Below are 16,450 nucleotides of genomic sequence, written 5' to 3'. Positions count from 1 at the left end.
GCACATTAGCCCATCTTACTTCTACTGATAACCGAAAATCTTATGAAAGTATAGTTTTGTACTAAAAATGTAAGAATAGTTGACCTTGATTTGATTGTTGATTGCAAACGTAAGTTTTCAGCTGTTTCTAAATAGTGTATGGCTTATTTATATATGTTATTGTATATAATCCTCCTCTCTGACATCCTCGGTATATTCCTGTATAATTATTTCTTGTATGTTTAACTACTTTCACTAGACTGTAAGCTCCTGTTGCTAAGGACTGTGTCATAATATGTACTTAGTAAATTTTTGATAGACAATAAATGAGTAAATGAATCATGTTTTATGTACTTAGTACTTATTTTTTCAACTAGATTATAAGCCCCTTGTAGACATTGGATTTTATCTGTGTAGTCTCCTACAGTCCATGTCATTGTATCTTTGATTATAAAAAACACTTGTTTGTTTAAACATAAATTTTTCTAGTTACATTCTAATGTAATTAAGATAGCTCCAAGCCCTACAATAAAAACTGAGGCCTGTCATTTATTGAGGAGTTATTAAGGGCTCTAAGATATTAACTCATTTAATTTCTACAAAAACCTATGAGGTAAATAGTAGTATTTGAAAATTGAGATACAGAATTTTAGTAACTTTCTTAAGGTTTTATACAGCCAGAAAATGGCTTGATGAAGAGGAGTATGGGAATTGTGTTGGAAAGAAATGTTTTAAGTGGCTATCAAAGTAACATCTACTGCCTTCTCAGTTTGGTTTCATGATTGATTAAATGTCTGTGTTAACTTAAGATCTCTAATAAAAGATGTAGCTGGTCCTCTGTTGGAGATGGATGCTTATGAACCATTTATTTCAAGTGAGTAATATAGTAGTGAGTTCTGGCTTCAAAGGAGGAGAGAGAGCTAAGGTTAACAGAAAGTTTTCTCTTTTTGGATTGAAAAAAATTAAAGATAAGGAATCATGTTATTTCTGTCCATGTTCAATTAGTTTAGTGCTGCAAACATATATTGAGTACCCACTTTGAATAATTTGTGCTGTTCGGTGCTATGAAAGACACAAAGTTAAATGAGTTGCTCTCTGTATGTTGAGCAGAAATTCTAGGAAGTTAAGCAAAAGTCTATTTTAGAATTAGCAGAAATCAGTAGTAGACAAAACAGGTATATAATCTCTAGTTGTGATAAACTTTCCTTAATAGTGTTTTTTACTCCAGGTTAAATCAGCAGAGTCATTGAATCAGGTATGTGCAGTAGAGTTAAAAGCATCAACAAGACCTATGATAAGACTAAAGAGTGCAGGCGATCCTTGAGGTTAGATCGAACTGTCTTCAAGGAGACTTTCTGATAGAATGTTCTTACTTTCCTCAGATCTTCAGTTTGACAGATCTGGAAACTCCATTTTGAAAATGTTTCCAGGGTTAATCAGGCCCAGAAGCAGTGACTCTACTTCTAGACTCAAAAGTGATAGTCATATAAACCAGGTTGACTATTTATTCCCTTATGTATGATTGTCAGGTACCAAAGGAGTCTGCAGTACATTCTTTCTCCTGTACAACAACATATATGGCAAAGTGTTACTTTGTGAGAATGAACTCAAAGCAGAATGAGTTAGTTGGATGGATTGTATCATCAAGCTGTCTATTCCAAGAGGACTAGATTCTCAGGTCTGTTAACCAGGAAACATCTGGTGATAAATTCTTGTTCTTTGCCTCTCACCTCCCCCCCCTCAATTTTTCCAATAGGCAATAAATACCTCCCTCCCCCTTCCTATTAGAAACTTTTTTTTCCCATTCCAGTTATAATCTTACTAGTTGAGATACAGTTTTCTTTTAAGTCAAACATATTTCCTTAGACTGAACCTGAAAGATAATTTCTTAGAGTAAGATGAGCCATCAGGAGAAGATAAAGTATAGTTGATAAAATACTTGAGCCCTATATTTCTGTAAGTCTTTCTTGTTTCTAGTTTATTCTTTTTTTTTAGAAGATAAACTTCCGGTTTTTAAAATAGGAAAGCATTCTCATTTATCTCAGTTATGCAGACTGGCAGAAGTCTTGGATATTTTTATCATTAGACCATAATCAATACATAAATATTTCTTTGGAAATAAGGTATTTTGATTGTAGATAATACAATAAAAATGTGTTTCTTATCATTCCTTGAAGAGTGAGTTTTTCTAGATAGCTGTTTTACATATAACTAAGAATTTATAAAATATACTCCGTGAAGATAGCAATTACCTTTTTGGTAATTTTTGTGATAGTCACTAAAGGTATTGAGTCTTTTATGTTGAATGGAATTAGCTGCACTAAAATCTATTTTAAATATTTTTAGTTTATTTTTCATGTGTGAAATATTCCACAATTCCCCGCTTAATAAAACAAAACAAAAAGTTTATTAAACCTAGTTCGGCACTTGGAAATAACTTATGGTTGTCAATATTCCTGCCAGTAGTAACCTCTCTTCTCTTCTAGTTTGCTGTTTCTATTGCGCATATAAATACGATAGCATGATAACTTGCGTTTCCCTGAGTATGCTGTATAAATGCCAGTGCAAAAACTTTGTGACATGTTTGGCTGTTCTTTTTTCTTATAATAGTACTCTGGATAGCTGAGAGATAAGCATTTGCCATTTCTAGTGGAAAAAAATAGTCTTTTTTGGCTAGCCTCACAAATCCTGTTCATAAAGTCATGGTAGACATCACATCCTTTGATTGAATGACAGTCTGTTTATGATGACTTGAAAGGTAGTGTTCCTCGTATTTCTTGAACCAGATTCTAGAAAGATGTCAAAAGCACTTGCAAATAAGAGCTTTTCCCATATGAAGTCTAAATTCAAAGTCCTTAAAATTGATTAGTTTATTGTCACAACTACATTCCTCAAAGTTATAATCGAGTTTTAAGTTTCTGCACAGTAAAAATGTCCTGTAACATTGGCTAGTTCTAGTAGTCTAACCTTGTAATTGCCTTCCTTATCCTGAAATAGTTTCCACTTTTAAGTGTTATCTACACCTGCAATTTGGGGCCATTTATATACCTTTCATGATAGCACTTTTAAATTTCTTTCCTGTCTTTTCCTTGGTATTTTTGCGCAAGCTATCTTAATTGTTTTGGAATAACCTGTCACCATCAGTTCTAAGATACCATTTAAATTACTTCCTTCACTTTTTTTTTCTGATATGGAACCAGAACCCCAGCTTTCCTCTAAGTCTTTAATAAATTTTTTATGTATTTGCAGACTGTGTTTTCACAAAGTAAAACATTATTTTGAGGAAATTATGCAACAGAACCAGGAAAGGTTAATTATAAATAGAATTGTCATTGGAAACCATGAATTTCAGAAAATGCTAGGAAATTAGTGACTATAGAGTGACTAATCTATAGCCGCCACACAGATTACTGGGAAATCTGGAAATGAAACTCTGTTATTAGTTACTAGTCACATAAAAAATGATAGATTTGTTTTCCTGTATGTAGGCCAACTGTAGTTAGACAGCTGTTCATACATAAGAATTTAATGTTCTGAGCCATTCGTGTAACTTCTTTAAAGAGTTTTTTGAAGTAAAGGTGCTTTTCAGTAGTATTATTGGAAGAGAGTTCTATAGCTAAATAAGTTCTTGCAATTGGAGTTGCAGCCACAAATATTTGCATGAATAGTATTGCTTAATAACTGCAGTCCACCTGCTATATCTGAGGAAGCTAATAAAGGAAAGGATAAAAGGAGGAAGATTTTTTTGTATATTTAAAAGAATATATTTTCTTTTGTACAACTTAAAAGTATATTTAAAATGTAAATATATATATATCTAAAATAAGATTATATAATTTGTGTTTTGATTATTTGGATATTCCTTATCATCACTGTTTCTCAGTCTAATGATGGATCTTCCATTAACATGAATTAGACCAGCATGTCTAGAAGCTTTCTTCTCTTTATTGAGTTGTTTTTCTTATATATTTGTGTTAACAGCTTTATAGAAAACACATAATGAGAAATTGCATTATGATGAAGGGACTGGTTTTTCTCTTGGAAAAAAAAAAAAGTTTTTTTACCAAAGAACACTGATCAGTTAGCTTTCCTTTTCAGAGTAATAAATGTTGTAGTACGGCAAATGCATACATTGCCTTGTTGAATTTGGCTTTGTTTACAGAAATCCATAACCAGTAGCGCTCTTTGGCTCTTGACAGTTTTCTGTTCAATAGTGTCTTTCATTTATCATTTTGGTATTTATTTTTTAATGCATATTTAATGACAGTTGGATTAAATATAGACTTTTAAAAGAATTATCAAGAAGGGAAGTGTAATAAAAGGTTACTTTTTAATGAAGTGAGACTCCTACAATTTGCCGGGGGGGGGGGTTGTAACTGAATAAATTGGTTCTTTTTAGCACAACGTAATGTTGATTCTGTTTTTCCAAGGGAATTTCAGCAATGTACATAGATAATTTAAAATTCTTTTTTTTAACATCTTCATTGAAGTATAATTGCTTTACAATGGTGTGTTAGTTTCTGCTTTATAACGAAGTGAATCAGCTCTATGTATACATATATCCCCATGTCCCCTCCCTCTTGCGTCTCCCTCCCACCCTCCCTATCCCACCCCTCTAGGTGGTCACAAAGCACCCAGCTGATCTCCCTGTGCTATGCAACTGCTTCCCACTAACTAGCTATTTTGCATTTGGTAGTGTATATCTGTCCTTATATACACTACCACTCTCACTTTGTCCCAGCTTAGTACCCATATATAAACTTTTTATATCTTTAGAATATTCTCTGAATATGATTAAAAACATCATGAAATAGATATAGAATCAAGCCTTGATAACTGTTATATCTGAGTATTTTTTTTGATTTTTAATAGGATACAACATCTATTGAAAAGATGTCAAACTGTTGTGAAGAAATGTAAGTATGAAAGTGAAGTCTGTAGTGTTCTTATTTGAAAATGCAAACACCTGGTTATATTTGAAAAATGTGTGCATGTAGTTGAAAGATAATATAATGATGGCTTTTTCTTGGTGCCTTTTCTAAGACCTGAGCTAGCAAGCATAACCCAGTCTTACAGTAGGGGTAGGGGTCTTCTAGCCGTGATAGTTTTCAAACAAAATAAGTACTGATCATTCTTGTTCCTTGTCCTACTAAAGTAAGTTAAATTATTTGTCCTGAAAATACATCAAAAGAGATTTGCTACTGTGTTGTTGACACACATTCTGTTAATCCTGAGATTCTCCTCTGCTTCAAAAGTTGCCCTAGGTTGATTGACGACACAGATAAAATATCTGCTATCCAGAGTTAAAACTCAGCTGCATGCCATAATGAAAGAAAAGCTGTATTTGTGATGCTGGGACACAATTCATCAGAGTCCAGTAATGGATCCCCAGCCAACCTGTATTGTTTTAGCTGACTGAAGTGCACCATGGGAGTGCTGTCTTTCACTAATAATGCTGTCTTCTGTAGATCGAGGCCCCGAAAGCCATGGCAGCAGACCTTCTCAGAAGTTTTTGGCACTCGTTGGAAGATCCTGTGGTTTATTCCTTTCAGGCAGAGGCAACCACTGCGAGTTCCCTACCACTTTGCCAATCACGTCTAAACAGATGGATGGTGGGCACAGATGGGTCCTCCATGCTGGAAATGCGTTACAGGTTTTCTGATAATAGAACTATGACAGTCTTCAAGTCAATTAAAATCCACCCACCAATCTTAAGCATCATAATGTGCCCCAGGCTTTATTTTAATAGTGATCTTGATCCTGTTGTGGGACTAATACATGATCTATACTTAAGTTTTAAAGCATGTTTACTTTCAAATTAGCTTTCCACAGGGATTTCTTTAAATGCTTTTGTTATTAAACTCAAAAGGCAGTGATTGGGATGAAGTAATTGTACATAATTTCTTTTAGTACTGACAGTGTTACAGATTTTACTTTATGGGAAACTTCGGATGTTTATTTAAAATTTTCACCCTTAAGCAGTACTAACCAAATCTGAATTTCATTCTTTAGGTTTTACAAAAATTGATACGCCTTATATGTAAATTTTCTTTTTCAAATACAATTTTATGTTATACTTCCTTTTGTATGTGCTGCAAGATTTTTTAAAATTTAGCATATAGGATTGAACAACAACAACGAAACAAAAACAGCAACAAAAAGGACAGTGTTTTCTTAGAAGTAGCTTTCTAATGTTTTTTTTTCTCTTCACCAAAAGCACCCTAAAGTAAAACACCAACTACCTACCTTATTTTAAAGGAAAGATTAATTTTTTTTCACATTAACTTTCCCATTTCTTTCCCCTGTACTGTTGTAATTATTGGTTTTTGTTAAAATATTTGTTCCAAGGGGAAATTTTTGACCAAACAGGCATGTGTTCCTATTTTACCCTAAGATTTTTATTAGCAAAAAGGGTAAAGAATTTGCAATAATTCCACTGATACCTTTTCTAGTGTAGTTATGTTAGAATGCATATGTTTTTAAAATGCTAGTATAGGGCTCCCCTGGTGGCGCAGTGGTTGAGAGTCCGCATGCCGATGCAGGGGACACGGGTTCGTGCCCCGGTCCGGGATGATCCCACATGCTGCGGAGCGGCTGGGCCCGTGAGCCATGGCCGCTGGGCCGGCGCTTCCGGAGCCTGTGCTCCGCAACGGGAGAGGCCACAACAGTGAGAGGCCCGCATACCGCAAAAAAGAAAAAAAGCTAATATAACTAGATAATATATAATGTATAGTATAAAGAAGAATATTGTGCTTTAAAAAAAATATGTATACTTTTTACTTTTGTTTACCTACTAGTAGATCTAAAATTACACCTTGAAGGTTTTTATATAATAGATATTGGCCAACTAATATTGAAATTTTATTTATAGGAAGTTACTAGTAAAAGTAACTTTTGTGTACCTGTAATCACCCAGATTGAAATTAAATTTTAATTGACCAACTATAATCTGGATTGAGAGACCATTTTTAGTAGCCAATGTTAGGAAATGACCTTAAAATGAGAAAATATAATCTATATTCATTATTAGCCTTATACAGATTTAAATTGCTAATTGTGATGGTCTCTTGGAAAGCATAGAATATTTGTGTGAGAAAAAATTGAGCATGGTTTGAAAAAAATTCAGTTAAAAATTTTTTTCCATTAGAATACTGCAAAATCCATATATCTTTAAAAAACTAATTATGTACTCAGCCTTTCCCTTGAAGAGAGGATTGAAGGGGTATCTAGTGTTCTTGGAGCATATCAATATTTTCTTTTTGGTTAGTTTTGGTAGTAAGGAGTCATACCTGAGAAATCATGAAACAGAAGGTTACCATTGTCAGCTAGTTAACTGTACTGTGGTTATTTTTTAGAAATTATAAATATCTCCTAAAATAATAGAATAAGGTCTACTCAGAGATACAAGTACCATGTCTTTCATGTTCTGATTACAGTGCTTTATTATTTAAAAACTTAGTGGCAGATGGAAATATTTATTGGTGCTGATAAGATTCATAGTAAATTTAATATAAGAAGTATATTTATAGAGCTTAATGAACCACAAAATTAGTACATATATTCATTCCAGGCAGATGGGTTGGGTTTTGACCAAATTTGGCCTGGTGACTGAACTGTTATAAGGAGTAACGTGTAGATAATGTAGATAGATGTCAGTCAGATGCCTTATGCTGTATACATTCCTTTCAAATAAGGACATTGAGAAAACAGCAAAGCCAAGTGAAGACCCCCTAAAGAGCTTTATGGACGAATTTATACTTCATATGGTAGCAGTAGCTACCTTGAAAGGTACCAGGGAGGTACTGAGTGCCAACCTCTGTCTCAGTAATGAGAATCAAGAGGTGGTCTCTTTCCCACTCTAACGGTTTCTGGTCTTGGTTTTCTTAGGTTCCCCACTTCTAGGGCACCTCTTCCCACCTTTCTCTTTACCTTCCCTGATCCCTCTGTACCTGATTTCTTTAAATTACTGGAATACAAACTAATGCACTAGGCAAGGCATATATTTATTTTTGTTTGAATGGCAGAAATGCTACCTATCAATATATTTATGTAGGAATCTATATAAAGTATATCTATATATACTTACGCTGTAACTTTCAGTATTTCAGAGTTAGCACACCTAACTGGGTTTTATGATTCTTGTTAGACAACTTGAGAGAGAACACCTGGCACTTTCCTGGGGAGTCCATAAACTCTAGTGTGCTCTCTGCGCCCTCTTTTGGCTAATTGATGTAATTATACTGGCTCTAGAGATGTGTTGCCCAAATGAAATGTGTACCCAAATTCTGAACATTTCAGAGGTACAAACTTAAGGGAAGCCTATGTACAAAAATGTAAGGTTTTATGAAAATTAATGTGTTCCTATTTATGATTCTGATGTCTGGTTCATACATATATGACTACTTTGCTTCATTTATGTATATTCATATTATATTTTTTACTATCAGACAAATTTATATCAGATCAGGATAAATAAATATAAACCATTTCATGAATTTTATTTTGAACCTTATTTTGGCAAATTAAGTCCTTAGAATTAAAAAGTCATTACCTTAAAATTACCAATTTATTACAAAACAAATTTATCGTAGTTACAATGGCAAGCCAGTGTCTAATGTGTTTTACTGAATATCTAAAAAAAAACATTCAGTTTTTTAATCCCAGTTTTGGAATGATTTTTTTAACTGATTCAATTGCATTAAAATAATAAGAGATTAATAATTCTTTCTATACTTCTCTTCATTCTTTTTAACTTTCCTGCTGTGAGTTAGAGCTGTAGCTTTAGCAGCCAATTTATTATATATTCTGGATAACCCTGAAAATAACTAATGATGTTGAGCATTAGAAAATAATTATAAGCAGTGAGATTACTGATGTAATCTGTATATTGGATGAAGTATTTCGTTATAAACATTTCATTTCATTTTAAGCGAAATGTATTTTAAAGGATGTTTTACATTCAGCAAAGTCATTAATTGGACTTCTGGAAATGAAAGTAGTTGTTAAGTACTTGTTATAAATTGCACCTCTTGAACAATTATATTTGTTGCTCTTCTTTTCTGCAAACAAAAATGTTTATGGGCTCAAGATTGTAGGCAAAAAGTGACTGAGTTCAGAATTTTAAAAATATTGTTAGCTGATGTTCCATTGTGAAAAAAATACTATTTTGCTTCAGAGTTGTATTAAAAATATTTGTGGTTAACATAAGAGGTAGATATACTTAAAATATTAATATGTTAATGTCTTTGAACAGAAGAAAGCATAGTTTACTTTTAAGTAATAGAAATAGAGAACATAAGCATAAAGTTTAGTGTAACAGCTAAGTTAAAACTTCTGTCAGAATGAACATCAGTGAATGTTTGCTAATGCTTAGAGGTATTTTTCTCTAAGGATGGCGGCTAATTATAACTGTTCTTCATCAGGCTTTTTCAAGTCACTTTCCTACAAATAATTAGTTGAAGGTGTGTCACCCAAAAGGGTGTATTAATGCTCATCATAAAGACTTGAGTTAGGGCAACACCTCCACCCAGGAAGTATGAAGTAGTTTTGATTATAACCACATACCTTTCTATGTGTTAGATAATGGAGCAGTTTGAATGTTCTCACATATGTTGGTATAAAATCACAATGTATCCAGCTCTAGTTTACAGTGGTATTAATATTAACAGAGCTGCTAGTCTTTCCCTGGACTTTTCTCTAGTGTCTACTTCCCTTGTGCTTCATGTATGAATAGACTACTTAGCTCAAGTTTACTAAACTATTGCTGCTTCATTAAATAAGTTTTTGACATGACCTCTATATATGTAGATATATCTAGAATTTACTTGGTACAGTTTACACTTACAAACATTAAATAATTTATTAATAGTTATAAGTATTAGATTTTTTACCCAATTCTACTACTGTTGCTTTCAAAAATATAAGTACTGGCAAATGTAGTTAGTAAGTCATGTACATTTAGTATGTTCTACTTGCTAGTATTAGTAACCATATAATTAACAAATGAATGAGTGTATTATTTAATGTCCACATTTGTTACTTTCGATCCTAAGAATCCTCTGAATTTCTCTGTAAATCACAAATTTCATTATGCTCTGAATTTAGCCATTCTCAATTGAATTCTAGAATATTCTTCAGCAGAATGTGAGAAAGTAATAGAACCAACTTGCTGGAAGTATTTTGAACCAATGTTGTTCTTATGTATATCAATCAGTATTTAGCATTTCAGCTGCATTTAGGATGATGATGGTTTAACTTCAGGAAGTGTTTTCTCTGATGTCTCCTTTCATTATCATTGTGCAATTTTTAACAACAAAATTTACTACATTTCTGTCTGTTCTTCAGATGTTGTAATACTACCTGCTAGTGCTAATTTGAAACAGAAATAGTAATGGTGTTTATCCTTATGTCATTGGTATTTTCTATTATCATTATTTTTTTTACTATTATTATTTCCTTTTTCCCTTGTCTACCATAGAGGACAGGTACAAATGAGTAGTGAGTAGCCAGAATTAGATAAAGAGAGTATTAAGATGGAGAGAAGGCTAGACAGAGCATGTATAATCAGCATCTCAGCAGAAGGGTTTACTGGATACAGAATCTGTGACGTCAGAGAATTCCTGTGCTACAATCATTTTAGCCTTATCTCTTGTTGACACTGTTTCACTGTAAGAGTTGTTGATGCGTGTAAGCGTTTAGTTTGAGTTATTTTATCCAAGGAGTGTATATTGCTGATTCTTGTCAGCTAGTCAGATGCCTTTAAGAAATTATTTTGATTTTTAAATATCGGAAGTGTACAGTGTACGCTAACATGAAGTGTCAGGAATTATGCGAAAGTACAGCTACTTAATGCCAAGCAGAAATGAATAGGTTGCCCAAGGTTTGATTGAAAAAGCTGGGACCTTTTTATAAGTCTCCTCTTGCAGAGAAAGGATATACTAAGTATTGTAGTAAAATCTGTCAACAGAGGGAAAATCAACAGTTTGTATATAAAGGGTGCTTTTTACTTTAAAATTTGGACTATTTCAGTTTTTCATATCTTGAGAGTCTCCGTAGCTATTGGTATTTTGAATCCCTGTAACATGTAATGTGGTGTTTACCACAGTTGTTCAACACTCTGATCTTTTGGGTATTGATAGCTTTATATCTAAACAGAGATATGGACAAAACAGTAGCAATGTAAGGTGGTCTTTTTGTGGTTTTGCTTGTCTGTTGACTAAATAAGGGTTTACCTGGGTAGGCTGTCAAGTAAAGGGAGAGCTAGTCTGCATATTGCACACTCGGTGTTCTTGCCAGGGTGTGTCGGGTGACATTTGAACTACTGGTGCCTGAAGTTAGTGTTTCACAGCCTCAACAGCTAAGACATCCTGGTGCTACTCACTTTAGCATTGAGTGACATTTTTAATTCCCGTACCAAAGAGTTAATTTTCTTTTTGGTTCACTGAGTTTTCTTCTCACATCCTTGTGTTTATAAAGTAGAATTTAATGTCACTAAGAACAATTTTGATTAATAGATCTTAGTTTTTGCACACTGCTGCCTCAATTTAGTTGGCTTTAAATGTCTCTCACTTGGTCTGTTTTTTTCTTTTTTGCTTAGAAAGTAAAGTAAAAAAAAAAGAGGTTTTTTTTTTTTTTTTTACTTAATATGGTCTTTAATTTTGTATTTTCGTATAGATTGGCTACTTTAAAAAGTAGTTTAATAGGTCGAACTTACAAAGATAATTGAAACACTTTACACAAGATTTTTTTGTTTTATTCTGCAGGAATAAATGAGAAATAATAAGTCTTATCTCTACAGATGAACTCTGTAGCTTGTTGGGTCCTTTTAATAAATGCTAAAGCAAAATGCTAAAAGGAGAAGTTAAGGGCCCATTCTGATTACAGATGAAGAATTTTGCATCTGTGTGTGTGTAGGGGTGTGTGTGTGTGTGCGCGCGTGTGTGTGTGTGTGTGTAATCCTTAGTGGTATTAAAGAATGATAATTGCCATTTGTCTGTTTTGTGAATAAAGATAAAATTAAAGAACGTTTTAAAAATATACGCATATGTGATATATGTATGCACACATACACGCGCACACACACACTCTTGCCCAAGAGGAAATGCAAAACTTTGATTTAAAAGCAAAACGAAAATTGAACTTTACCCAAAAAAAAGCCTGGATGTTGTTACTCACTTTACATAAGTTAGAGTTAAGAGTATTTTTAAAACTAATTCTGCTTAGTGATTCATTTTACAAAAAATGGGAGAGAACATCCTTTAGAAGTAGTTGTCCAAATGTAATACTGCTATGTGTACTATCCTGGTTCCCTATTTTTTTCCACAGACTTCTAAAACACTCATTTAGTGTCCTTAAAAAAACTGTAGCTGAAATGATTAAAAATTTTGGCAAGAATATAATTGTGTGTATGTACTGGAAAAGTAGACAATCACATTTGAGAATGTTTTGCATAGTTTTCAATCAACTAAAATCACTCTGTCTTTGAATGTAGATACAGTATATGGTTTTGCAGTGAATTCTGAATGGAAAAAAATCAAGTCAAACTAGTGTGAGATGTGACTTAGGATCATTTGAATGATATGTAGAAATACAGATGTACATATTTTTAGGGGTAAAGACAAAATTTAAAAGCAAAATGGGAAGAGACAACATTGTCTCTCTCTGTCAACAATATATTTTCTAGATTTTGTTGTGACAATATCAGTTCTGAGTTACTCAGCTTGTTTATGTGTTACTTAAATTAATGTGGCTGAATGCAGTTATTTGTTCAAGTTATTGGATAGTAGAAGATTCACAACTATCTGCTCTCCTCCAGAGATGAATATTAAAAAGAAATATCTACTTTAGCATAGGTACAATAAAGCGACTAAATGATACAATAGGAAGAAGTTTCTCCACAATTGGAGATACTCAGACAAATCAGTTGCAGGTCTAACCTGGGGGAATGGAATAGGCTTTTGGGAGAACTGAGCGTAGATGATGTTGCTTGTAGGAGCTTTATGTCCCTGGAATTAGTCTTTTTAAAATGTGACTGGCAAGTTTAATGAATAGGCAAAATTTGTGATATTTCAAGGCTCCTAAAATTTTGTGTCAACCTCAATGGTGTCTAATATTATATCCCTAAAATAAAAGATTTTATTTTAATAGTGGTATGTTCCAAGTGCCATATGACGATCCTGTTTTTACATTTATCAGGCATTTTTTCATTCAGTGCATATGTTTAAATCTGAGTGCTGTTTTGCTGCATGTCTGTTTTACCTTGTCAGTTACCCTAAGAGCATTTAAAGAAAAATCTTCACTGACATTTCTTGTGCTAAAGGTAATAAGGAAAATGGTAGTTGAGGGATATGAGAATAGATTGAGAAGAGGGAGGAAAATGACAGGTGGGAGGCATGTATGTATCTGAGATATACTTGTTTAAATGAAAAGTCGACACTGGTTCTTAAAATGAAAAACAAACCATGTATCTAGCTTAAGAACGGTGTTTTGTTTTTAATTTATTTTAACGATTTAGTTTTATTCATGTAATATTTCTGTTTTCTTTGCAGATTGTTTTTAATTTAAATTGTGGAGTTTTTACTTCTCTTGAAATGTATTATGTACTGTATTTTTAGAAATCTTATTTTTAAATAAATATTTTTTAAAAACATAGGACTGTTCTTCTCCCCCACCTCTGTATTTATTAAAATCAACCCAAATTCTAGATTTCAGCACTATCAGTGTGGCAGGCCACTTTGTTTAGTTTCATGCAATTTGGATAATGATTCATACATAATAGCCTTAGGATTTTGTTCTGTTATAATCTCAAAATTGTTTATATATTCAAGAAAAACTGGGTATACATAGTAGGGTTGAAATTGACAAATGCAGTATTTCTTGTTAGGCATATTTGTTTAGAGATGACCCAACTGGCTGGATTCAGTCACCCCGTTTATTTAACATTTATTGTGCCAGACAGTATTTTATGGAACTATTTTTTCTTTGTGGAATAATTTACATAAAATAAAATGCAGAGAGTATATATCTAGGCATTGTTTTAGATCTAGGGGTATTAAGTTACCTAGAGCCTTTGCTGTTATGGAGTTATAGTCTAAGAGTATGTGGGTAGCTTTTTATTGACAAATTTCCTAAGTCTCAACTAATTGCTTTACTTGTATATGCGAGAAGTGAGAACAGAGACGTGTATATTAGTGGGTATAAATTGGTCAAAAATATCTGAAAAGACAAATCAGTATGTCTTAGAAACAATGAAGGTATAGAAACTGAGATTGAAAGATAGGGGCTTAACTTTATTTTAAAAATCCCTTCTTAAATTTTTATTACCAGAAAAGTAATGTTGATAAATACTCTGAATTAACAGATAAGTTAAACGACTTGATAGAGTTTCAGATAAAACTATAAACTTTGCTGCATTGGTAAATGAAAGCAAATTGTTGCATGCTGACAAACCTTAAAGGATTATAAAACTTTATTCTTGTTCCTTTTTCAATTTCCTTTGCTCTGATTCAAAGCAGCATTTAAAATAGTTGTGCTTTCTCAGTGATGATAAATTATAATTCTCAAGCTTTTTGGTCTCAGAACTCCTTTGTATTCATAAAAATTATTACAGGCCCCAAGGAGTTTTTGCTTATGTAAATAGTCTTTATCAATATTGACTATATTAGAAATTAAAACTGAGTATTTTAAATGCTTATTTATTAATTCATTTAAACATACCAATAATAAACCTATTGCATGTTAACATAAATAATGTATTTTTATTTAGAGATCCATGATTTTACATTTTTTTCAAAGTTCTAATATCTGCCTTTACAAAAGAAAGTTGGGTCCTGATACTCTTCTACACTCAATCTGTTGCATTGTTATTTTGGCTGAAGTATCTAGAAAAATCTGGTCTCATGCAAATAATGGAATTGGAAAAAGGAAGAATATTTTAATAGTCTTTTCAAGTGCCTGTGGATATTCTTTGATAATATAAAAATCTCAACAAGTTATGGTTTCTGAAAGTTTAGTTGCATTGTAGAACCGGAAACAATACCAAGGAACTTTTCCTACTGTGTTACATTAAAAGCCATTGGTCTCTTTTTCACTTTGGAAAGTTCTCTTCACCCATACATGATTTTGTGACATCATTCATTAGTCATTTGGAAACTATTGGAGTAACACAGATCTTCCAAGTGTTACACATTTCATTCGATAAAAATAAGATAAAATTAGATTAAATTAAAAATTTTAAACTAATATTACCACTGATCTGGTCAGAAAAGTAAGTACTAGAAAACTGTTAAGCTCATAATGACACATTACATTTTGTAAAATCCTAATTTTCATGTAAAAACTTGAGTTTTGTTATTGGTAACCACAATGTCAGTGATTTTCCTTAAGGTGACAGGTTCACTTCATTCATTTTGAGAAAATGTTTGCCAGATACCCATGTCTGAAAAATGAAAGTTTGTCAGTTATTCTTTCAAGTAAAAACCGACGTTCCATGAAAAATGTTCAGCTTGAAACTCAGTAGCACCAGTGCTTTTTTCCTCAGGAATGAACAGTCATACTTGGGAATGCAGGTAAAGGGCTTCATGTTTACTTCCCATGTTGTCAAACAGAATATTCAAAATGTACTCAAAGGACAACATTTAATAAAAAAAAAATATTTTTACTGATTCATCAAGGGCATATTAAGTGAAACTGGCTTGTCATTTTCTTTTTTAAGCTGAGGTTTGTTTGAGTCTACTTAATTTGAGTCTGTTTAGGGAGGAGAGCAATGGGGAGTGGGGGGGAGGTAGGACAGAACACTATGCATTTGAGACTCCAGTTCATTTCCTCTATATTTGATAAGTGAAAAGGAGCATTAGCTGCTTAAAAAGAGAATTTGTATTTCTGTATGCCTGCTTTTGAAGTACTTAAAATGTAGCGTTCTTAAAGATTCACATCTATTTAGCCTTGTTATAAAGAGACAAAAACTAAAAATACATGATAGTATTATAATACTGCAAAATCATTTGAGAAGCTGCCAGATACTGTAAGTGAACAAATGCATACAAATGCTGCTCTAGGCTGATCAATTATCCATATGAGCAGCAATTACATTAGTGTGCAAGGGCAATTGGAGGGAAAATTGGACCCTGTGGACATCCAGCTGAGCAAACAGGACTGAGGAAGGATAGAGGATGTGTGTTCTTTGGGAAAAAAAAAACAAAAAACTAAGCTTCCTTAAAAAAATATTTGTATCAGTCACAGCATATTCTTTATATGTCCTCTGGTTAGTATTTATATGTCCCCTGGCCTAGTATTTTTCAAATTAGCCCTTTTCTCCAAACAAAAATGTGCCTCTGTTTAAGGATCGAACACCCAAATAGCAATGTGTTTTGCATGTGAAAAAGCCAGAATAATTCAGGAAATAGAGAACTTGGAATATACAAATCCAGACAGTCAGATGCTACTGTACATATATGCTTAAGTATGTTGTTAG

The 16,450-nt window shown here is 32.9% G+C and overlaps 1 protein-coding gene across 2 annotated transcripts in view; it reads left to right on the top strand.

Moving 5' to 3' along the window:
• The window catches only part of ZDHHC21 (zinc finger DHHC-type palmitoyltransferase 21), a 77,937-nt gene extending 63,315 nt beyond the window's left edge, over positions 1 to 14,622 (top strand). Inside the window, exons 8-10 of one of the 2 annotated variants that reach the window (XR_004035945.3) lie at positions 1,509 to 1,657; positions 4,852 to 4,895; positions 5,448 to 5,542. Coding sequence is in view for 1 of the 2 variants with exons in the window: in XM_030840593.3 (XP_030696453.1) it covers positions 4,852 to 4,895; positions 5,448 to 5,580 (177 nt within the window). In the remaining variant the exon portion in view is untranslated. Of the gene's footprint in view, positions 1 to 1,508; positions 1,658 to 4,851; positions 4,896 to 5,447 lie in introns of both variants that reach the window. The other variant, XM_030840593.3, reaches the window with a different exon arrangement.
• The last annotated feature ends 1,828 nt before the right edge of the window (positions 14,623 to 16,450 follow it).

This window comes from Globicephala melas, chromosome 6 (assembly GCF_963455315.2).
Source record: "Globicephala melas chromosome 6, mGloMel1.2, whole genome shotgun sequence".
In the NCBI taxonomy this organism is placed as follows: Eukaryota; Metazoa; Chordata; class Mammalia; order Artiodactyla; family Delphinidae; genus Globicephala; species Globicephala melas.
This window is presented reverse-complemented; position numbering and strand designations above follow the sequence as displayed.